The sequence below is a fragment of the Globicephala melas genome, chromosome 10, assembly GCF_963455315.2.
Source record: "Globicephala melas chromosome 10, mGloMel1.2, whole genome shotgun sequence".
Classification (NCBI taxonomy): Eukaryota; Metazoa; Chordata; class Mammalia; order Artiodactyla; family Delphinidae; genus Globicephala; species Globicephala melas.
Window position 1 is genome coordinate 9684147 of NC_083323.1, and position 24020 is coordinate 9708166.

The window sequence follows — 24020 nt, forward strand, 5'->3', positions numbered from 1 at the left end:
GCACTGGAGTTACTAAAATGAATAAGGATTTAGAGTATAGTTAGGGAATGAGACCCATGAATTAAAAATTATAATGTAGTGTGCTTTAATAGAGTTATATAATAGTGATATGAGAGGACAGGGGAGGTAGGCTCTACTCTGTTTCAGGGTATCAGGCATGGTTTTCAAGAAGGGATGACACTTGATGGGTGAGTAGGAGCTAAATGAGCAAACACAATAGGAAAGGGGCTTTTGCTTCAGAGATAACTGAGTTTATAAAGGCATTGAGGTATAAGAGGACTTGCTGAAATAAGAAAAAATAAAAGTTTGAGGAGGAAGAATGAGTACAGCTGTAGATAAGTACAGTGAGCCCTTCGTATCCATAGGTTCCACATCCATGAATTCAACCAACCTAGGATCAAAAATAATCAGAATAAAAAAATCCAGAAAGTTCTAAAAAGCAAAATTTGAATTTGCTGTGCTCTAGCAGCTATTTACATAGAACTTAAATTGTATTTACAACTATTTGTGTAGCATTTACATTGTATTAGGTATTATAAGTAATCTAGAGATGATTTAAATTATATGGGAGGACACAATATTGTAAATCAACTATACTCCAATAAAAAATTTTTTTTTTTTCGGTACGCGGGCCCCTTACTGCCGTGGCCTCTCCCGCTGCGGAGCACAGGCTCCGGACGCGCAGGCCCAGCCGCTCCGCAGCACGCGGGACCCTCCCGGACCGGGGCACGAACCCGCGCCCCCTGCATCGGCAGGCGGACCCCCAACCACTGCGCCACCAGGGAAGCCCTAAAAAATTTTTTTTAATTAAAAAAATAAAGTATATGGGAGGATGTGTGTAGGTTACATGCAAATACCTCACCATTTTATATAAGGGACTTGAGTATTCGTGAATTTTGGTATCCATGGTTGGGAGGTGGGTTTTGGAACGGATCCCCCTGTGGATACCGAGGGAGGACTGTATGTAGGTAGCAGACAAAAAGAAGCAGAAGTTGAGGGACTGTTTTCCTGAGAGCCCTCCTTTTCTTTGTGAAGAAGCAGGCAATGTCATCCGAAGTTAGGGAAAAGAACAGAAAAGAGCACTTAAGGAGACTACTGAAAGTTTGGTAAAGGGGAGGTGAGGTTAACCATGCTCATATAGAAGAATTACTAGGCAGTATGGAGAGACCATCTGTGAGAAGCATTAACATAGCTGTTAAAACTTCTCTCTGACCATTTAGCGAACCCCGACTCTCCTTTCTTGTCTCCTCTTCATAGCAGTTTCTAACTGGTCTACCTGCTGTAGGGGCACCTATCTTTCTATTGCCCAATATTCTCCTTGGTATTTTTGTAACTTCTATGTCTTAAGCACAAAAAATATTTTTGAGCACCCACTGTGTGGCTGGTTGCTACAGAGCTGAATACAATGTCATCTGCCCTTAAGGAGCTTAGTGATAGGTAATAGGCGAGGAATTGAGGGGGAATAAATATGTAAATAATAATAGCACTAAAGGCAGGACATGAAAAATGCACTAAAGAAGCATAAATACAGTGTTTGCAAGTTCAGAGTTCACAGCCCAGCTGAGAATATCATCAGACCCTCAAGCAGCCCATCTATGTAGAACATAGGATTCTTTTAAGACCTTGAAGAACCACCTGTAATGGAGGGTAACCTGGAAGGTTTAGAGTTATTCCATTAAAAAGAGTGGCATTGATCTGTAAGCGTTATAGAGACAATTCATCTCTAGCTATTCCATCCAAGTGAAAGGGCTTCATTGCTTTACTACCCTTTCAGCTGTCTGAGTAAAGCAACCTATCTTCTGACTTCTTAACTCCTGTCAGTCTCACCTGCCTGGATGCTACTCTCTTGATAGTGGTTCACTCCAAAACTAACTCTGTTCTTGTTCTCACGTTGGACTTGCTGAATCAATCAATCCTATCCAACCCCAGCCAGCTGGTCCTAACCTGTGAGCCATTTAATCAAGCAGCAGTTTATTTTTTATTTTTTTCAATTGTTTGACTCCACAAAACTCAGAAGGCACTAACGGACAGCCAACAAACCCATCCCCGTGGTGCCCTGAGTGAAGACAAGTCAGCTTGGATATATGATGGACTAAAATCCCACCACCTAAGACTCTAAGCAGTGAAATGAACAGCCATCAAAAGGCAGCAGTTTGGGACTTCCCTGGAGGTCCAGTGGTTAAGACTCCGCACTCCCACACAGGAGGTGCGGTTTCGATCCCCAGTCAGGGAACTAAGATCCCATGTGCTGTGAGGAGTTGCCCAAATAAATAAAAAATAAAATAAAATAAAAGCAGCAGTTTATATTAGCAGACTCCTTTCCCAGAGAGCTTCATATCCCCATTAACCTACAATCCTTTTAGCCTCGTGTCAATCAGCCACATCGTCACTACACCAAGCCTCATGCTTACAGTAAACAGAATCCTGAACTTCATGGAGCAAGCAGAATTTGAATTGACTTGCAACTGAATTCTCCCAAAGCTGAGGCTATTATGCTATACCAAAATTTATTTTGATCAAGTGTAACCTGTTAGTTTAAGTTCAGTTCCATTTGTTGATGATTTTGAAGCCTAGATTTTCTTCTTCATCAAAGGAGATGATCTTGTGGTTTTCTCCTTCATTCTATTGATACGGTATATCACAATGATGATTTTCCTATGTTGAACCACTCTTGCATTCCTAGAATAAATACTACTTGGTCATGGTGTATAATCCTTTTGATATGTTGCTGGATTCGGTTTGCTAGTATTTTGCGGAGGCTTTTTGCACCTAGGCTTTTTTGAAGGGTGGGCTTACTATATTAGGTTTATTAAGAACCTTTTACTTCTTGCCAAGTGAGTGTTAGTCCCCTAGTGAGTATATCTCTCAAGAGTGTCAATATTTGTAACTACCTTGCAATCATAATATATTTTTGAATTGATAAAATCATAGTAAGAGCTTATCTTTTTTGTATCCTATTTTAGAAGAACAAACTTTAGACATCAGCAATAAAGATATTTCTGAGATTCTTCTCACCTTAAATTCATAACCAGTACAACACTGAAGGTTTCCAATGTACAGTTAATGAATAAGAAGGAGGTTCTCAATCTGCTGTCATTTATGTCATAGCATCATGAGGGAGGGTTGGATATTACTTATTCATTAGACTAGAATAGTGGTTGGCACACAGTAAGCCATTAATAAATACTTCTGATACATGAAAGAATGAATAAATTCAATCTTTGTATTTTGTAAAGAAAAATTGCTTAACCCCAAGATTTATCCTAAAACAGTGAGTAGTGTTTTATTTGTTTTTTTATTTTTAAAAAATCAAACAAAACATGAACCATTTATCATAGGAATCTCAGAAGCCTGAACTGGATGGCAATGGGGTACATAGCAGCTCCAAACTCTAGCCCATTCCCTGGTTTATGAACAAGCCTCTGCTTGTTTAGAACGCAAACCTACTCTGTCCCCTGCCATACTCCACAGAAAAGTTGCCTTGTAATTGCAGGTAGTACTGTATATAGTCCATATGATGAAACCTGAAAAGGTGTTTTATTAATTCAGTTTTCAGGCAGACCCCAAAAAACCCATCGGGGGACACATTCTGGCTCATGCTTCAACAACAAGAATAAGCTTGCGAAAGGGAAGAGGAGAGCTGAGAATTGCCAAGATTTATGACAGGTAAATATTTCTTATCTTAATCAGATTCTTGCACATATGATATTATATAGAATTGCCTCTCCTGAGAGGCTATAATTATTCCACTGGCAGACACTACATGTTTGAATTTCCTTCTCAAAAAGTATGCAATTCATTGAGAAGTCCCTACTGTGTACTGGGTTCTAGGGATTTGGAGATCTTGTTGACAAATTGACTTGGTCTCTGACCTTTCCAATCTTACAGTGAAGCTAGAAAATGAAATGATTCCAATTGAAGTGAGGTAAATAGAGGAAAAGTACAGCATGTGATAGGGATGTTCTTCTTTCTTTCTGCCAGTTTTTTTTTCAGGTTTCAGTTTAAACACTGCTTCCTCAAGGAACCTTTCCCTGACCCTTACATTCTAAGCTAATACTCTATATTACACCTTTTATTCTTTCACAGTACTTTACTTATTTAATTAACAGTTATAAGCTTAGATTTTACCAGCAACAAACCTAAAGCGATTTGAATTGGGGAGGCATTACCCACCCCTTCCTGAGCGTTGCTGCTGACCCTTCTCTGTGGACCTCCCCCATTTTTGCCCATCTGAGGGGTTGGCAGGGGAGGGTACCCCCACCTTCCCTGCAGCTGTTCCTCAGGATTCATGACTTTGACTGGGTCTAGAAAGGTTGAGCTGGAAGGGGTGGCCCCTGGTCACTTTCTGAGCACATGTCTCAGAGACCTGGGGCTGGTGGGAGTGCTGCTGGAGCTGGATTTCAACACATAGGGTGCTGCTGGGCCAGCTGGTAGGGTTGCTGGGCTCCAGGCCTCTAGCTCCAGCTCTTGCAGACCTAGGCCCCTCTCTGACCCGAGAAAGCTCCTCAGGCCCTTGAAGCTGATAAACCAAGAGAGTAAGGAAACATTCTTTAGAGTGAGAAAGCTAATGTTTCAGCCACTTAGAGATAAACTGCAAAACTAGAGCCTGGCATGGGGCTGGGGCTAAAGATTTTTCTCGAACTTTTCAAGATTTGCAAGTATGCAGCTTGGAAGGAGGCTGGTGGTTTTACTGTTAAAAAAGCAATAACGTGGCTTTTCCTGTAAGGCTTGCATAGTACTTCTTACCCCTCTCCTGTCTCCCCCTGCAAAGATGGTGCTGGAATGTTCTGGAAGGTCATGTCAACTTCAGCTTTCCTGTGGAAACTGAAGCCATTGGGGTTTTCTGTCCAAATTCAAAAGGAGTCATATATGTGTGTGTGTGTGTGTGTATGCATATATGTAGATGTACATATATACACATACACTCATTTATATACATGTATGTACATGCAAGTATTATAATATACATATATACATATGCAAATATATGAATAAACTTTGACAACATAATTGATGTACATGGTAAAAAATAAATAAATAAAATCAAACAGTACAAAAAAAAGAGTTACAAGCTTAATAAGTTTTTACAGAGAAACCTATTACATATCAGCTGTTCTAGATTCTGGGGATAGAGCAGTGAACAAAACAAAAAGACAAGGCCCTGCCCTCATGGAGCTTACATTCCATTAGTAATGATTTATGTAACATATGTCATCCCCACTAGACAGTAAATACGCTGAGGACAGAAATACTATTCTCTTGCTTACCACTGTATTCTTAGTTCCTCGGACATAATAGATGTATTTGTGACTGACTGATTAGCCAATCCTGGCAACAAGGTAAAGATTTGTAATAACTCTTTACCCTGGGGAAGGAAAAATCAGCCAAAAAGGAATCAGATGAGCTCTGTATCTGGTTTTGCCTATGAATCACAGTACTTACTATGTATTGTCATTGAAAAATATTAAATAATCAGTTCCCCCCTCTATCTGGTTTTTATTCAGACCATTTTGCTTTTCATCATCAGTCCCTGTAGAAGACTGTGATACACATATGCAAGTGCTATGCTTTGTAGAGCTTCAGCAATCTCTAGAAATTTGTTACAAATGTTCTTTGTTGAATTAAGTAGATAGTAGGATTGTTCCATAATTTTACTAAAATTTCTTGGTCTATATCTTGGACAGATTGCTGTGCTTAGAACTTTCTGAAACATTTTTCACTCTGAATTGTAATCATCTGATTACATGTACATCTCCCTCACTACAGGGACTGAGTCTGGTTCACTAATGTCCCCAGCACCTAGCATGGTCCTTGGCACATAGTAAGAGCTCAATAACTATTTGTTGAATTAATAAATGAATGAATTCCATCTACATGTTCAATCATTTGTATATTTAATCAAGTCCTCCAAACTTTTAGGAACAAATAACCTCTGCAGTTTTTACAGTCCTAAGAGAACACTAGGGTTCTGCAGTCTCAACAAAGGATAATTAAAATTATCGTAGAAGTTAGTCATGTCAACTTTTCATAAATCTGAATAAAAATAGCAAAACTAGATCAGAACTTAAAATGTGAAAACTTAATTTGCTGTGCATCTTGTACTGCCTTCTTTCTGGTCTCTAAAGATTTCTCACAAAGAATTCTCCTTGACTTTAGAAAAAATTTTTGGTAGAGAAGATCATGATGCTATAAATGATAGCTAACACTTACTGAGTGGCTACTATGTGCTAGGCCTGTGCCAAGTGCTTTATTTATTTACTTTTTCATTGTTTTTAAGGACAGCCTTAAGAGATAGAGATTATTATCCCCATTTACACATGAGGAAACCAAGGCCCCAAGTAGTTAGGTAACCACTGCCCCTCTACAGTCTATTTTAAACACAGAAGCCAGAATGATCCTTTGTAACACCAAGTCAGAGCATATCTATCCTCTCTTTAAAACACTCCTATGGGGCTTCCCTGGTGGCGCAGTGGTTGAGAGTCCGCGTGCAGATGCAGGGGACACGGGTTCGTGCCCCGGTCCGGGAAGATCCCACATGCCGCAGAGCGGCTAGGCCCGTGAGCCATGGCCGCTGAGCCTGCGTGTCCGGAGCCTGTGCTCCGCAACGGGAGAGGCCATGACAGTGAGAGGCCCGCGTACCGCAAAACAAAACAAAACAAAACAAAACAAAACAAAACAAAACACTCCTATGACTCCCCATCTTAACTCAGAATAAAAGCCCATGTCTCTACACTGGTTTACAGAGCACTACATGAATGGCCCTATTCTTATTCCTCCTGTTTTCCCCCTTGCTCACCATGCTTCAACTTCAGTGGGCACCTTGATATTCCAGAAACATGCCAGTCACACTCCTCCCTTAGGGCCTCGCCTCTGTGATTATTGCTCTCCCTGCCTGGAATAAGCTTCCCCTACATAGCCCTCTCTCTGGCTCTCTCCCTCAGCTCCTTCAAGTCTTTGATCAAATGTTACCTTCTCAACAAAATGCCTATCTTGATCTCCCTATTTAAAATTGCAGCTAGCCTTGTCCCAGTTTCCATACTTCCAATCTCCCTTATCCAGCTCTATTTTTTTCTTTCCCTGTAACACTTATTTTCTAACATATCACATATTTATTTATTTATTATGTCCATTATTTATTGTCTGTCTGTCCTTCCCCAAAATATAAGTTCCACAAGGCCAGAGATCTTTGTCTATTTTTTTCACATACGGATCTCAAGTGCCTACAACAGGGATATAGGAAGTGCTCAGTAAATTTTTTTTCTTTTTTCTTTTTTTTCAATTTTTGGCTGCATTGGGTCTTTGTTGCTGCACGCGGGCTTTCTCTAGTTGCAGCAAGCAGGGGCTACTCTTCGTCGCGATGTGCATTGCAACGGCTTCATTGCGCTGGCTTCTCTTGTTGCAGAGCATGGGTTCTAGGCACACAAGCTTCAGTAGTTGCAGCACGTGGGCTCAGTATTTGTGGCATGCAGGTCCTAGAGTGCACGGGCTTCAGTAGTTGTGGCGTGCGGGCTCTAGAGCACAGGCTCAGTAGTTGGGGCGCACAGGCTTAGTTGCTCCTCGGCATGTGGGATCTTCCTGGACCAGGGTTCAAACACTCCCCTGCATTGGCAGGCAGAGTCTTAACCACTGCGCCACCAGGGAAGTCCCAGTAAATATTTTCTTAATGAGTAGGTGAATGGACTTGCCCCACATCACAAAACCAATAAGTAATGGAACCAGGATTAGAATCTATACTGTCTGAATCTAGGGTCTACACTTTTAACCACTACACTATTTCTTAGTTTATTAAGGATTATCTATTCAGGGTAGTAATAGCTAGTCTGCTATAGCTACTCCCATGGCTTCAACTACTACCTTATACAGATGTAAGAGAAAGACATTTCTTGTTAAAACAGAATTCCCCAAGAATTGAGCAGAAAAGGGTTCTCATAATTCCCAGGAATACAGGAGTGACTACAAAAGGGAACCTAGCCTTTTTCCTTGAATAGCCTATAGTTACTGCTTCTGTAAGTAACTATAACTGGCCCTCAAGTGTATATTTTCTCTCTTTAAAACTTTGAGTGAATAAAAACCCCATTTATTTTATTCTACTTAGCATATCTGAGATCAGTGAACATTAAAACTCTACTGAATTCAAAGGAAAATCAAATTTTAAACAATTACAAAAAATGAAAAGGCATACAAATGGTCAAGTTTCTAAAGTCATTGTTTTTTATTCTGTTTCAAAACCAAAACAAACAAACAAGCAAAAATCCCTGGTTCAACTTAGCAGATACTTTGCTTGGCTTCCCTCTTTCTCAACTCCTTGTCTTCCTGCCATTTTTAAGTGACTGACTATTTTCCATCAAAGTCAAAAAGTTATTTTCTAATTCCACTCACGCCTTCTTATTCTTCAACTCCAACTTCAGTCTAGCAAGACCTACTTTATCTATAGCTCATGTTCTATCCTCCAGGGAGATTCCTCTGCTCTTTCTTAAGGGAAGTAACCTTACCCATGGTGTGCTCAAAGTATACTAGCTAATCTGCACCCTCCAAACAAAACAAAACAACCAAACAAACAAAATGAAAAAACAAAAACCAATTTTGCTTGACAATATAGCCTACTGATTAAGATCATGAGCTTTGGAATCAAATACCTTAGTCTCTAATCCTGGCATCTTCAATTCCCAGCACTGTGAACTTGATCAAATTACTTCTCTGAACCTCAGTCTTCTCATCTATAAAATGTGGATAATAATACATACCCAACAGAGTAATCATAAAGTTTAAATGAAATAATAAAAGGGAGACTGACACATAATAGTAAATACTTAATAAATGGAAGCTATTAATATTACCGTACAGTCACCATAACCTGAATATAATAACAGCACAAAGTAGCAGTAGGCTCTTTCTCTCATGGTCAGTAATTTTCAAATTCCTATTTTTAGTCTAACATTTTATTCAAGTGTTAGATATTCATTTCCAACTACTTGCAGACCTCCTCTACATCAATGCCCCACAGGTATCTCAAGCTCAACATATCTAAACCTAACTTCTTATTCTTCCTCTCTTTCTTATACACAAAACAAGCTTCTCTATTCCTACCCTTTTGTTTGTGCTAGAAATGGAATACCCCCATTTCTGTCTCAAAGGCTTCTGTGAAGTCCTCTATTATCTATGAAATCTTTCCTGATCAACCTAACCTGCATAACTTCTTTCCTTAGAGTTCTATAACATATACTGACTTTATGGAACTTAGCTTACTTTGCATATTTGTTATGTCATAGCTCACCTTTTAGGCTTCTTGAGAGTAAAGACTCTGTCTCATTTTTGTAAATTCTGTGGGGTCTAGTACATGCTAAAGTATGATTTTCAAAGAGTTAAAAACATCACTTTCTGCAAATAAGCATAAAATGGACGTGTCAAAGATTTTATTCAACTCCTTAATTAATGAGGAAACCACTGATTCAAAGGATAATTTGAGGAACAGAGATTTATGTAGTTGGTCAAAGCAATGCTGAAATAAATTTGCTAATAGATACAAAACTGGTTAATATCCTACCAGGCAATAAATTGTAAAATTTGAAGCTGTCTTTTCTACTGGAGAGAAATCAATTGTTTCTCTACACAATGAAATTCATTTCCATTGCTGTAGACTGGCATCATAAGAATAATCTGCATTGTTATCAGTTTTCTACAAATTAATCTCTACTCCTATAGAGCTGTAGAATAAATTAAAAGGTAAAATTTAAAAGAGCATGAAATCATGACTCGTACAAGTATAAAATGTCAAAGATTTTATTTAACTCATTACCTCATGCAGGAACCAATAAGATTTTATAACCAGATCAAAGGAAAAATCAAATTACCACACATATGTAGTCAAACAAGTAATGCTGAAATGAATCACAAATTGATAAAAAATGGGTCAATATCCATAAGACAATAATCAATTGCATTCCTCCTCACACAATTTACATTTCTATGAACCAGGATAATTTGTATGACTCATAGTTTTCTACAGCTCATGGAGTTGTAAAACAGCTCAAAGACAATGAAAGCCACGGAGTCCTCATAGATTTGGATAACCTCGAAGGATGTGTTAGGCAACCTATTTTTTCGCTGAAGGTACTCAGTTATCTTTTAGTTCATTTCAAAGTCTTTTATGGTTTTTGCCTACATTAGTCTAGTCAATGGAAATGTGCACACCCATTTAAAAATTTTTATTGAGGTATTTGATTTACAATACCTGTGTCCCTTGCATTGGCAGGCAGATTCTTAACCACTGCGCCACTAGGGAAGTCCTATTTGTAGACTTTTTAATGATGGCCATTCTGACCAGTGTGAGTTAATACCTCATTATAGTTTTGATTTGCATTTCTCTAATAATTAGCAATGATGAGCATCTTTTCATGTGCATATTGGCCATCTGTATGTCTTCTTTGAAGAAATGTCTATTTAGGTCTTCTGCCCATTTTTCGATTGGGTTGTTTTTTTGTTATTGAGTTGTATGAGGTACATACCCATTTAGAATCAGATAAGCCTCCAAGGGTCTGCTACATAATACCTGACAGTGCACTGTAAGAACACACAGTTATCCCTTTTTGCCTATTTCCAAGTGTGGGGTAGTTTTTCTTGATGTTTAGAACCTTACATATAGAAGTTGTTCAATAAATGTTTGTGATGGTTGATAATACTTGTAGGAAAATTCTGTAGTCCACATTTAGCTGTACCAACTCACATGTCTCTGGAGACTCAGACTAATAGGAATGTGATGCTGTGACATGAATATAGTATTTATAGAAATAGAGCTTTTTATAAACTTCTGTTCCTTTGTATTCTGTTAGCCCTGAGATGCCTGAAAATGAAGCCACCTTCGCAATAACTGCTGGAGGAATTGGGGATGCCAAGGAGTAGGTGGCGAATTGATGCAAATTGCTTCTTAGTGCTTATTAGGAGCTGAAGAAATGGAAAAGCAGTCTCAAATTTCAGATCTTGAAGAGTCTGTTTTTTTTCATGTGTTATTAAAGGAAAGTCAGCAAAAGAGAATTAAATCATATTTATCTTAAAGGTCTCTGATTTACAATAACTACACACTGTATGTCGGTTCAGGAATATAAATATGTACATGAATGAATAAACCTTTTGAAAAATAGTTGGGGAAGGGGTACCTCACTTTAGCTTCCCAAAGTGAGCCACTAAGCAGATGGCAAGTCTAAGAGCTCAGAAATGTCTCCTCCTCCTAACAGCTGCCCCCCAAACACTTACAGAAGTGAATACACTTCCAAATGAGGGAGACATTTAAGGGAAGAATGTTTACAGGACACACAAAAGAGCTTTTTTATTTATGATATCAAACTATATATTCATATTTATAGCAACAGAAAAGAAACATTAAATTAAGCTAAATTTTAAATCATTTGACATTTCGACAAGTTGAAATTACCTTTTAAAAATGTATTTCTGGGGCTTCCCTGGTGGCGCAGTGGTTGGGAGTCCGCCTGCCAATGCAGGGGACGCAGGTTCGTCCCCGGGTCTGGGAGTAATCCCGCATGCCGCAGAGCGGCTGGGCCCGTGAGCCATGGTCGCTGAGCCTGCGCGTCCGGAGCCTGTGCTCCGCGACAGGAGAGGCCACGGCAGTGAGAGGCCCGCGTACCGCAAAAAAAAAAATTTTTTTAATTTAAAAATAAAAATGTACTTCTGATACATACATATTTTACTGGGAAGGTAAAAAGGAAGGTAATTAGGAACTTTATAATTTTGGGTGGTCAAGATAGCATGACTTTTTGGGCCTCTCACTGCCGTGGCCTCTCCCTTTGCGGAGCATAGGCTCCGGACGCGCAGGCTCAGCGGCCATGGCTCACGGGCCCAGCCGCTCTGCGGCATGTGGGATCCTCCCGGACCAGGGCACAAACCCGCGTCCCCTGCATCGGCAGGCGGACTCTCAACCACTGTGCCACCAGGGAAGCCCAGCATGATTTTTATATTTTAAGTTTTGGGTAGAGAATTCAGAATCTTCTTTAAAATATTAAAATTAATTTAAATGTAAAATTTCTGGATACTAATTTTATAAATGTATAAAAATATTGGTTTCTCTAATTAAAGGAAAATAAAATGTAGTTTTCAAAATGTATGTATGATAAAAATATTTATTAATTAAAACACTAATAATATAGTGACAATCTTTATAGATCTCAGAAAGATTTAATATCTTATGTTGCATCCACTTGTATGAGAATTCAAGTATTGAAAGTACCATTTGTTACAAAAGGTATTTGACTATCCTTAAGTCATTTACTCACCAATTGTATACTGAATGCTAAGTGCTAAAGAATCTACAAAAGAAGTATGGTTCCTGCCCTCAAAGAATGTGTATACTAGTTAAGAGAAAAGACTAATATTTACGAAAGGATGAGAGGACAAATAATTATAATTAATTTGGATTGTGTGATTCCAAAAATCAGAGAGGAGAGGTTAAGCTGTAGGACAGCATGTGCAAGTATAGAAGCTGGAATTTGGAAACAAAGAGACCAAACTGGCAAGCAGAAATTGTTCACAGTGTGGAGTTCTGGGAAATAAGAGCTTTTTAATTTTATTATTTTTAAAGCTCAGAAGCTGCTCCTCTGAATAAGCAGACGTTAAAGTCACTATGGAGCAGATTTTCTGTATTCTGCAAAGTCAGTTAAATGCCTTTTCTTAGTATGCAAATATAAATGCACACTTTTTCCTGGGGAAGGGAAGGTTTTGCTACTTGATAAAAACAGCATCTACTAGAGATTCCCTGGTATGCCAAGTCCTGGAGAAGGAATGGACTAATTTGTATAGAGCCCAGAGCTGTTTGATAGGAAAGGAAATAAAACTCCCAAGATTTGAATTTCAGAAAATTTTTCTAGGTTAAGCTGAGTACCCCCCTGACAAGGAGAATTTACCCATTGGTGTAGAGTTGGAAACCAGGGCTCAACACAGGGCCTACAGTTCTGTGGGGGAGGCTGGTTTCAATATGGCACATGGCTAGGACTGGAAACCTCTCTGGATCCAGCCACTCTGATATGTCCTGCTTTGGAGAACAGTAGCTGAGCATGTGAATGTGAACTAAAAAGCTGTAAACTTGGGGCTCAACTTTGGGACAGCATAGTAGATTGTGCAGTGCCCACTGAACTTTTCTAGGTCAGGGTTCAATTTGCCACCAATGATCAAAGCATCAGGTCTTTCCAGTCCTCCCTCTCCATCTGACTGTACAAATAGCTTTGGCTTATTCCAAGCGGGAGAGAGAGACTCAAAAAAGAGATGTTATTGGTCAGGACTCTTTTAGTCACAAGCCACAGAAACTCAAACTAGCAAATGCAAGACATGAATTCATTGGCTCAAGAGAGTTTGAAAAGTCCAGAAGTAAAGCTGACTTTAGCCACAGCTGGAGCCAAGATCTCAAAGAGAATCATCAGGACTTTTCTCTCTGTCTCCATCTCCTGCTCGGCTCATTTCCATGCTGCTATTGTTCTTTGACACGCTTTCCCCACATAGTAAATAGCCAAGGTGCTGCTTGTATCCCAGCAAGTTAGAAAACACACTAGAAAAAGCATGCCTTTTTCTTCCACAGATTATTCATTCTGTGGAAATAAGCAAAAACCACCAAATGAGAACAGAGGCTATTTACTCAGCGTTTGCTACAGCAAGAGTCAGTGACCTTCATTTGCTTTTGGCAGAGACTCAAAGGCAGGCAAAGGAATGGGAAAGCTTTATAGAGAAAAATAGGAAAGGCCTCAGGTATGCTCTGATTGGAGGTTGTTGGCATGGGAAGTTGGAGGATTAATTTGATAGAGATGCAGATAATTGATAAAGGAAATCATACTGGCACCAGGGAGATAATTTAGGAACGGTTATGATAAATCAGTTGTGAAGTGATAAAGAATGTGACTAGGGGGACTTCTCTCGTGGCGCAGTGGTTAAGAATCCACCTGACAAGGCAGGGGACACGGGTTCGAGCCCTGGTCCGGGAAGATCCCACATGCTGCGGAGCAACTAAGCCCACGCGCCACAACTACTGAGCCTGCGCTCTAGAGCCTGCAAGGCACAACTACTAAAGCCCGCGTGCCTAGAGTCCATGCTCCGCAACAAGAGAAGTCACCGCAATGAGAAGCCCGCATTCCTTAACGAAGAGCAGCCCCCGCTGGCCGCAACTAGAGAAAGCCCGCGCACAGCAAAAACACCCAATGCAGCCAAAAATAAAATAAATAACTAAATAAACTTAAAAAAAAAAAAAAAGAATGGGACTGGGGTGATAGCAATGAAATGAACAGTTCAAAAAGGTATTTAAGATTTGGTGTGAGATTGAATATAAAAAGAGGAAGAGAAGGCAGAGTCACAGGTGACTTGACAAAGCTCTTTAACCTATGAGAGGAGATTATGTTTGTATCGTGAACACGAATGAAGAAGTGTAGAATAAAGATTAGGTATTTTACCTGGGAAGGTTAGCTTGTATTAGTTTGCTAGGGCTGCCATAATAAAGCACCACAAACTAGATGGCTTAAACAACAGAAATTATTGTCTCACAGTTCTGGAGGCCAGAAGTCCAAGATCAAGGTTGGTTCCTTCTGAGGGCTATGAGGAAGAATCTGTTCCATGCCCCTCCCCTAGCTTCTGGTGGTTTCCTGGTAATCTTCAGCATTCTCTGGCTTGTAGAAGAATCACCCTGATCTCTGCCTTCATATTCACATGGTTTTCTCCCTGTGCGCATGTCTTTGTGTCCAAATTTCCCCTTTTTATAAGGATACCAGTCATATTGGATTATAGGCCCACCCTACTCCAGTAAGACCTCAGCCTAACTAACTACATCTACAATGACCCTATTTCTAAGTAAGGTCACATTCTGATTAATTGGGAGTTAGAACTTCAACATATAAATTTTAAGGGGGACACAATTAAATAACAGTAAGAATCAGGTACAGTTAAGAGTCAGACACCAGAATGCACAAGATACCACTTGAACTCAATACCTGCTACAATCAGAAACATGGAAGTCAAGATCTGGGGAAACCTAGTATCTATTCAGAAAATGAAGAGATTGAAATAGATGATCTCTTCCATCCTTTCTAACTTTCCTGTTCAATCATTCCTTAAAGAACAAAGAACAGGGACTTCCCTGGTGGCACAGTGGATAAGACTCCACACTCCCAATGCAGGGGGCCCGGGTTCAATCCTTGCTCAGGGAACTAGATCCCACATGCATGCCACAACTAAGAGTCCGAATGCCACAACTAAGGAGCCCTGGAGCCATAACTAAGGAGCCCACCTGCCGCAACTAAGGAGCCTGCCTACCACAACTAAGACCCAACTAAGACCCAGTGCAGCCAAATAAATAAATAAATAAATAACTTTTTTTTAAAAAAAAGAAAAGAACAGAGAACAAACAAGGACAGAAAGCCAGGAGATCAGAATAGGGTGGTCAAGCCAAAAATAGGGAATACAGTAGACTAGACTCAGAGAAGGGATATCTTTCATGGAGAGGAGAGGGATTGGGACCTTAGACACCAAGTTACAGCCAGTCAAGTCTCCTTCACCTGACTCAGGGTTGTTGGATGTTTATCATTTTTTTTGGTTGCACAATTTCCATTTATCCATCATAATAACACCCTGGTTTTCTTTTAAAGAGTCACCTCTCCCCAGTTCATGTAGTCTATCCTGAGACACTGGATACTGAGCGACAGTCACAAGGATGAGAGCATGGGTTAGAGGCCACTAATACATGCAAGGACAGCAAGGGCTGTAGGGCCAGCAGCAATGGCATTGACCTGAACAAGCTGTTCCTGCTGTTAGACTGCAGGTTTCTGACTCCTAAACTGCAGAGTTGCTTAGACTCCTGTCCATTCCTATGGTGGTTCTCCAGCCTCCTGCCAATTCAATGACTCCTAATGTCCTTCTGATAAATTTCTCTTTGCTTCAGTAGCCAGAGTTGGATTCTATTACTTGCACTCTAGAACTCCACCCAAGGTGACACCCAAATGCTGCTTCAGGGGACCAGAAAAAAGGAAGCCAGGAAGGGCTTACTTAACAGTCAGGTGGATGATTCCTTATTATTCGTATACTTTTCTATACCAGTCTTCAATATTTTATTTATTTTTTTATGTTTGTTTGTTTATTTATTTTTGGCCGCACTGGGTCTCTGCTGCTGCATGTGTACTTTCTCTACTTGCGGCGAGTGGGGGCTACTCTTCATTGCGGTGTGCAGCCTTCTCATTGTGGTGTCTTCTCGTTGCAGAGCATGGGCTATAGGGGCGCGGGCTTTAGTAGTTGTGGCGTGTGGGCTCAGTAGTTGTGGCTCACGGGCTCTAGAGCGCAGGCTCAGTAGTAGTTGTGGCGCATGGGCTTAGTTGCTCCTCTGCATGTGGGATTTTCCCAGACCAGGGCTCAAACCCATGTCCTCTGCATTGTCAGGAGGATTCTTAAGCACTGCGCCACCAGGGAAGTCCCTACCAGTCTTCAATATTTTAAAAGGAAAGTTGTTTAAGAGACTATTAGAATTTTTCTTGGCCGAACCCAAAATAATAGTGTCTTAAAATCGAGGTTTGTTTTTTCCTCATAGACAAGAAATCTGAAGCCAGGCAGTCCAGAGCTATTATAGTGGCTCTACTTTGTCATCAGGACTCCAGGCTTCTGTCTTTCTGCTTCCATCCTGCTCTTGGCTTCCATTCTCAAGGTCAGCTCATGGCCTAAGATGTTACTGGAACTATGGTCAGAGAAATCAAGTTGGGCGAATGAAGGTGAAAGGCAGAAGGGCAGAACAAAGTTCTTTCCAGCTGAGTCAGCTCCTATGAAGGCCCCCCCACCCAACACACACACACACACACAAACACTTCTGCTTACAACTTATTGGCCTGAACTCAGTCATATGGCCATATCTATATATAGAAAAGTAGTGAAATACTGTCTTTTGTTCTAGGCAGTGATATGCCCAGCTGAAATTCGTAGTTCTGTAATTAATGAGGAAAGGGAGATTGGCTGTTGGGTAAGCAACTAGCAGTTTCTACCACAAAATCTTCTTTTACTTTCTCAGCAATGACAAATTTCTTGAATGTCTACCACAGTAAGTCCCCTACATACGAACCTTGATGTTGTGAACCTTCAAAGATGCGAACGTGCATTCATATATCTAATCACGTTAGTTAGTTCATGTGTCTGGTGTACGTTGTCACATACGTGCATCCTCTACAAGTGGCTGTGCTTTTGTGTACTTTGTATAGAGTACAATAGTACAGTATCTTTATTCAAGCCCAGGATGTCTGGAAGCAAGTGTAAAAGCAGCGGTGACGTAGCTGGTACTGCTAAGAAGCGCCAGGAACTGGAGGCCCAGAGAAAGGATGAAGGGAGACAAGAGGAAGAAGAAGTAACTGCAGAACCAAAGAGATTCATGATGCAGGAAACAGCAAGGGGATTTTATTTGAGGAGGTTCTGTTAGTTTTTGAGGCACAGGATCTGAACGTAGAATGGTACATGAAGGTTGCAGCAGTTGTTCAGAATACGATCCAGTGCTACCATGTCATCTATGATGAGAAAAAAAGAGCTACTACCCAGACATCACTGGATCGTTTTTTCAAGAGGGTAGAAAGAACTGAATTCAGCAAAGAACCAGAACCTGCGCCATCAACGTCAGGTGTGAGTGAAATGGCAGCTTGCCCTCCATCTCCTATTGCTGACGATCCCTCAGCTCTACCATCTTTCACCTCCTCTCCCTCCTCCAGTCAGTAACTCTTCTTGCCTGTTCACTTGACGCCAGCCCCTGTATGCCAGCTGTTGTACTGTACTACTGTACTTTTCAAAGTACTGTACTATAAGATTAAAACTTTTATTTTTTGTGTTTGTTTGTTTTTAATGTATTATTTGTGTGAAAAGTATTATAAACCTATTACAGTGCAGTACTATATAGCTGATTGTGTTAGCTGGGTACCTAAGCTAACTTTGTTGGACTTATGAACAAGTTGGACCTATGAACACCCGCTCAGAACTGAACTCATTCGTATGTAGGGGACTTACTGTATATACTATGCAGGGCATTTCAGGAGTTTTGTACTTGTACCAGCAAAGTTGGTTGAGAAGTATATCAGTTAGAATGCCCTCAGCTGCAAGTAACAGAAAACCCAACTCAAAGCAACCTAAACAATGAGGAAATATGCCATCTCATATAATAAAAAGTCCAGGGACTTCCCTTGTGGTCCAGTGGTTAAGAATCAACCTTCCAATGCAGGGGATGTGAGTTCTATCCCTGGTAGGGGAACTAAGATCCCATATGCCACAGGGCAACTAAGCCTGTGCACTCTAGAGCCGGCACGCTACAACTAGAGAGAAGCCCGCGTGCCGTAACAGAGAGCCCACGCACCACAGTGAACGATTCCACACACCGCAACTAAGACCCAATGTGGCCAAAGTAAATAAATAAACAAATTTTTTTAATTAAAAAAATAAAGTCCATAAGTCAACCAACTCCTTAGTTAATTCAGCAACTCTATAATATTATCAAGGGCCTGGGTTCTTTCTTTTCTCTCCACTTTCCCATCATCGTTGTGCTGGTTTGGGTCTCTAAAAGCTCCCCTTATGGTCAAAAGATGACTATAGCAGTTCTACTTTCACATCCTAACTTGATCACATCTAAAAGAAAGACAAGGCATTCTTTTAGGAGCAAGGAAACGGCTCACTCATACAGCTGCATTCAGTTCATTGGTTGACTGGAGGGTCTAAGTTGGCCTCGCCCATATACCTAGGGTCTTGGTGGGGATAGGTGAAAAGGTGAGACTTCTCTCTGTCATCATTCAGTAGTCTAGCCTGAGCTTCTTTACATGGCAGCTGGGTTCCAATAGGGCAAGTGCTTATCAAGCCTCTACTTGTATTATGCTTGTTAGTGTCTCACTGGCCAAAGCAAGTCACACAAGAAAGCCCGGAGTCTTTGTGGGATGGGACTACACCGGAGCTTGAATACCAGATGTGTTTTCTTGGAGGTCATCAGTATAACAGTTTTCTCCAAGGTACTGTGTTGCGCCCTTTGGGGTGGGGAGAGTTTGTCTTCAAGAGCTTACAATATGGTAAGGGACATGAGACACAAACTCTTGTAAAGTTAAATAGAAACACATGACTTAAATATTTAAATAACATTTTAAAGGCTATGTAAGTCTGAAGGCAGGCACAGTGAGGGGTTCAGCCTGCAAAAGCTAGTTGGATTTTTTTCCCAGGAGATTTCATATGGTGGTGAATGTTCCATGCCTCAGGGTCAGGCCTTCAACCTTCATCTTCAATATGTTAGTGCCCCAGTACTGGTTAATTTCTAGAGAGATGCCTCAGTCTGACTAAGCACGCAATCTGCCAGGGAGAGTATACCAGGATGCCAGTGACGCTGAAGAATAGAATATAATGTCAAGCAGACCAGATGTGAAGATTGACCTGAACAACCAGCCCACTGCCTCAGTGAGCAAGTTCATGTGAAGCTAAAGGTGCATGATGAACACAGAATCAGAATAAGGCTGCTTGGATATAAAACTTGAATTATTCATGGATTCTGGTGGCCCATTACATTCATCTTCATTCATTCATATGTGTATTTTAAATGTATTATGAAGTATTTAAGATAAAAAGGCATAAAAAGTAATACAATTAATATTCATAAAATAAAACATTATCAATATAATCAAAGACCCCTAAATATCCTATAGGATTGACTCTCTTTCCTCCCCCACAGAATTATTTACTTTTCTGAATTTGTTGTCAAATACCTTTATGCATTTTTTTATTCTTACCATATATATGGTAAGGGATATATAGATATAGATATAGATATATATCCCTAAGTAATAAAACATATTGCCTTGCATTCAACCAATATTGAGACACCAGTTAGGTGCCAAGTACAACAGATATAGAAATGATTAATCAAGACAGTCCCTGAAACGTGGAGTTATGGGGAAAATCACCCAAATAACCACAAACATGGTTAAGTGCTGCAAAGCAAAAGTTCAGGAAGCTGTGAAAGTACCCACTGAGGGAGCCGCCTTTTCTGGGGTTAACCTGACCTGGTATGGGGCAGGTACAAAGGCCTGTCCGGCACCTTGGACATTCACATTGTCTTGATAGGCACCCTCTACCTTGGGTAGCTCTTGAATGGCTGCATTGCCAACCTCCTCTCTACTCCCTTTCCCAAGTAGTTTCACCCCTTCTTGGCAGAGAGCAAAAAGCCTGTGCTGAACATTACAGTCCCAATTCAATTCACAAGTACTACCAAGGGAGTCAGTTCCCTCATTTCCCAATCTGAGAACTGGTCTTTGCAGAGATTCCAATAGGTAGAGGAGGTAAAGCCATGTGAATCTGCTTACACTGACTTATTTACTCTGAGCAGGAGCCATTTTGAGGGGAAACAACAGGTCTGCATCAACCCCACAAATTCTCAAACATACATGTCTAGAATTACATATGTATACAAAAGCAAAAGTCCCTTCTTTTGACTCCACCCGATTTCCATCCAGTACCAATAGAAACACCTCCAGATCAGGTAGGGGTGTGTGTGTGTGTGTGTGTGTGTGTGTGTGTGTGTGTGTGTGTGTGTGTGTGTGTGTGTGTGTGTGTTAGGGCTTGATGTCCTTGTTTGGCACAGTCCTTCATCAGAGATAACCCTAATGCTAGTTGGTTTTCCTCCAAGTGTGTGCAAACAATATTTTGCCTTTGTGATCAAAATTATGTGAATACCAGAGCTTCCCTTCTCATTATATAATATCTTAGAGAAGCTAGTTGGTGTTTAACTAACCTATTGATGTTTTCACTGTCTTTGTCCTTATGTTCTAATTTTTGGTGCCAGTTTGCTTTTCTTCACACTATTAAGTCTACGTATTTCTAGAATACAATTGACTGTAACATAATTACATCCTTTGGGGTCACCTCTCCTCCTTTCCATTTTATTTCTTAGCAGGATGTTGCCAACTTTCCTCTCTGACTCTCAACTCAGCTCCATATCGGATCAACACGTCTATATCTGTCTGGGGAACACAGAGGAACCTATTAAAAAACATGAACACAGCTCTCTAACTCTTGCTCAGCTACTAAGGAGTTTGGTCTCTATTTTAGCATATACCTACTCCCTCCCCTCCAGCCTATGAGAACTGACTTTTGGGGCTGCCCAGTGTCCATTCTTCCATAACAAGGCACAAGATTTCCTCTGAGGAACACCCTCGCTTCAGGGTGGTCTTGGTGGGATGTGAACCAGGTGTCAGTCTCCCCAGAGAAGCTGACACCATGTCCTATACAGTGGGGGCAGGCACTGGACCCTCTTCCAGGCTGAGTCCCCGGAGTCTCCAGCTAACCTGTATAGCTTCTACCAGAGGCCCCATGCCCTAGGGTTTGTATCCATGGCTTGTGCCCTTTCCAAACCAAGGAAATAAGTTCAGAGAGGCCCAGAGACCTACAGATGATGCACAGCCCCTGGGGAGCTCTGGGCACACAATAAACCCTTTCCCTGGTCGCCCAGTAGGGAGGGAGAGATAGCAGGACCTTTACTGCACACCCTCTGGGTCCTAAAACACAACCAGAGCAAATATCAGCCCTGCTCCTCCAGCGCTGTCTCCTGGGCCCTAAGGCTGTGGGTGAGTTTTAGTTAATGAGCTGGGCCAATTCCCTAATTCATACTAGGTAGTAGCTGACCCCTTCCTCCTGATGAGGACCACATCCCTCCTCCTTCCCCTGTATCTCTCTGCCTCCTTCTCAAGAAACGGCACTGTCAGGACTTCCCTGGTGGTCCAGTGGTTAAGACTCCGCACTCCCACTTCAGGGGCATGGGTTCGATCTCTGGTTGAGGAACTGGGATCCCGCATGCCATGTGGCAAAAAAAACAAAACAAAAACAAAAACAAAAAACATGAATAAGCTCTTCAAGAGTTAAACATTTTACATGGTTCCTTTTTCTCTTTGAACTCTTATTTTCTTTCCAGAATTTTAACTTATATTTTTACATCAAATGTCTTATTCATCACTTAATTTTATTTCTCTGTGTATTAAAATTTCTTCTGGATTAAGTTATTGTAATTATTCGAACAAAATTAAGCAAAGCAATTTAAACATATTACAACTCTTAATAACTATTAAACAGAAAGTAAAATTTTTAATGGAAATGCATCTTTTAGTAAGATAGAAAGAGACTAACGGGGGCATCCCTGGTGGCGCAGTGGTTAAGAATCCGCCTGCCAATGCAAGGGACGCGGGTTCGAGCCCTGGTTCTGGAAGATCCCATATGCCGCGGAGCAACTAAGCCCGTGCACCACAACTACTGAGCCTGCACTCTAGAGCCCACGAGCCACAACTACTGAGCCTGTGTGCCACAACTACTGAAGCCCGCGAGCCTAGAGCCCGTGCTCTCACTGCAATGAGAAGCCTGTGCATCACAACAAGGAGTAGCCCCCACTTGCCCCCACTCTCTGCAACCAGAGAAGAGCCGGTGTGCCACAACAAAGACCCAACGCAGCCAAGAAATAAATATAATAATTTTTTTAAAAAATAGAAAGAGACTAAGAAAAAGTAAATCCTGTATCCATAGAAAAATATTACTTTTGGCAATTTTTTTCTCCCTTTCTATAGCCATTAAGTGCTTAGAAACTTTGATCACATAATTTAGTAGGTGGGAATGGAAAGAGTTTTGTTATGGTAATATCCCTCAATTCTTTGATCTTCTTCCAAGTCATATGGCAAGAATCCAGTAATCTATCTTAAGAAGTTATTTTTAAGGATCTATCAGCTGAAAATTCCACGTGGTCCTCCTTCCATTTTGTTGAAAACCAAAACCAGAATTCTCCTGATTTGCAAAAGGATATGTTACCAAGTCATTAGAATCATTTACTTTTTTTACATCAATATTAGCATTTCTAATTGTCCTTCTATTTGTCGCCTCTGAGATTTTTACATCCGTGACAAAGTCCATAGTAAGATTTTGAGTAGAAGAGAAATATTCTTTTCATTTATAATGTGGGAGGGTGCAATTACGGACATATTTCTCAGTCATATCAATTTTAGAAAGGAATATATATGAAAGTTCAATCTGGAAATAGACTTCCTGTAAACTCTGTTCCATTGTGTCCCTTTTATATCATAGTTTGAAGGCAACTGCTTTAGGTGACCTTGTTGACTTAATGACCTCAAATATTCTCAACCTCTTGTATCTAAAGTACAATTGACCCTTGAACAACACAGGGGTTAGGGGTGTCCACGCAGTTGAAAAGAGGCCTATAATTTTACAGTTGCCCTTAAATCTGACGTTCCACATCCATGTATTCAACCAACCTCAGATCTTATAGTACTTATTTAGTGAAAGACATCGTGGTATAAGTGGACCTGGGCATTTCAAACCCCTGTTCTTCAAGAGTCAACTGTACAATAAGCCAAACTATCAAAGAACCAAGGTGGGTCATACCAAGATAGAAAGCAGAGGCATTATATTTCACATGTGGGTAAGTTTAATGACTATGCAATCATAGAGTTGTGAACCACTCACAATAACTCCTTCAGGGCTTATACAGCCTAAATCATAGTAGGAATTTAATTGTTGGCCAATTCCTACAAAATTCATCCTTGACTCGTTTCTTTCATATCCCACTCATCAAGAAATCGTTGGCTAGATTTTCAATCAGACGGTTTCTCCTTTACCCACTGCTATTAACCTCACCAAGCGCCATAATTTCTTGCCTGGATTACTGCACTAGCCTCTTAATTAATCTGCCTGCTTCTGTCCTAGCTCACTCTCAATTTATTCTCTAGACTGCAGTGACAGGGGTCCTTTTATTATGTCTCTGCTTAGAACCTTTTAGAGATTTCCATTTTACTGGAAGGAAAAGATATAGTCCTTAAAGTGGCCTACAACTCCTTCAAACTCCTTCATAATCTGGCCCTCTCCTGTCTTTTCTCCTTGCTACTCCAGTTACATTCTGCCTCAGGGCCTTTGTACTTACTCTTTCCTCTGTGTTAGCAAGCCTAGCTCCCTCACTTTAGGTCTCTGCTCAAATGTCACTTGATCAGGAAGGTCTT

General features: G+C 40.7%; 1 protein-coding gene and 1 non-coding gene across 2 annotated transcripts in view; one reads left to right on the top strand and one right to left on the bottom strand.

Moving 5' to 3' along the window:
• The window catches only part of DMC1 (DNA meiotic recombinase 1), a 38187-nt gene extending 27246 nt beyond the window's left edge, over positions 1-10941 (top strand). The window contains exons 13-14 of the mRNA XM_030855960.2: positions 3550-3666; positions 10830-10941. Coding sequence (XP_030711820.1) covers positions 3550-3666; positions 10830-10899 — 187 coding nt within the window. The 3' untranslated portion in view covers positions 10900-10941. The remainder of the gene's footprint in view (positions 1-3549; positions 3667-10829) is intronic.
• On the bottom strand, positions 1990-2141 carry LOC115853121 (small nucleolar RNA SNORA79). The gene has a single exon (XR_004039434.1). It is a non-coding gene; the product is annotated as a small nucleolar RNA SNORA79 (small nucleolar RNA).
• Positions 10942-24020: the final 13079 nt, after the last annotated feature.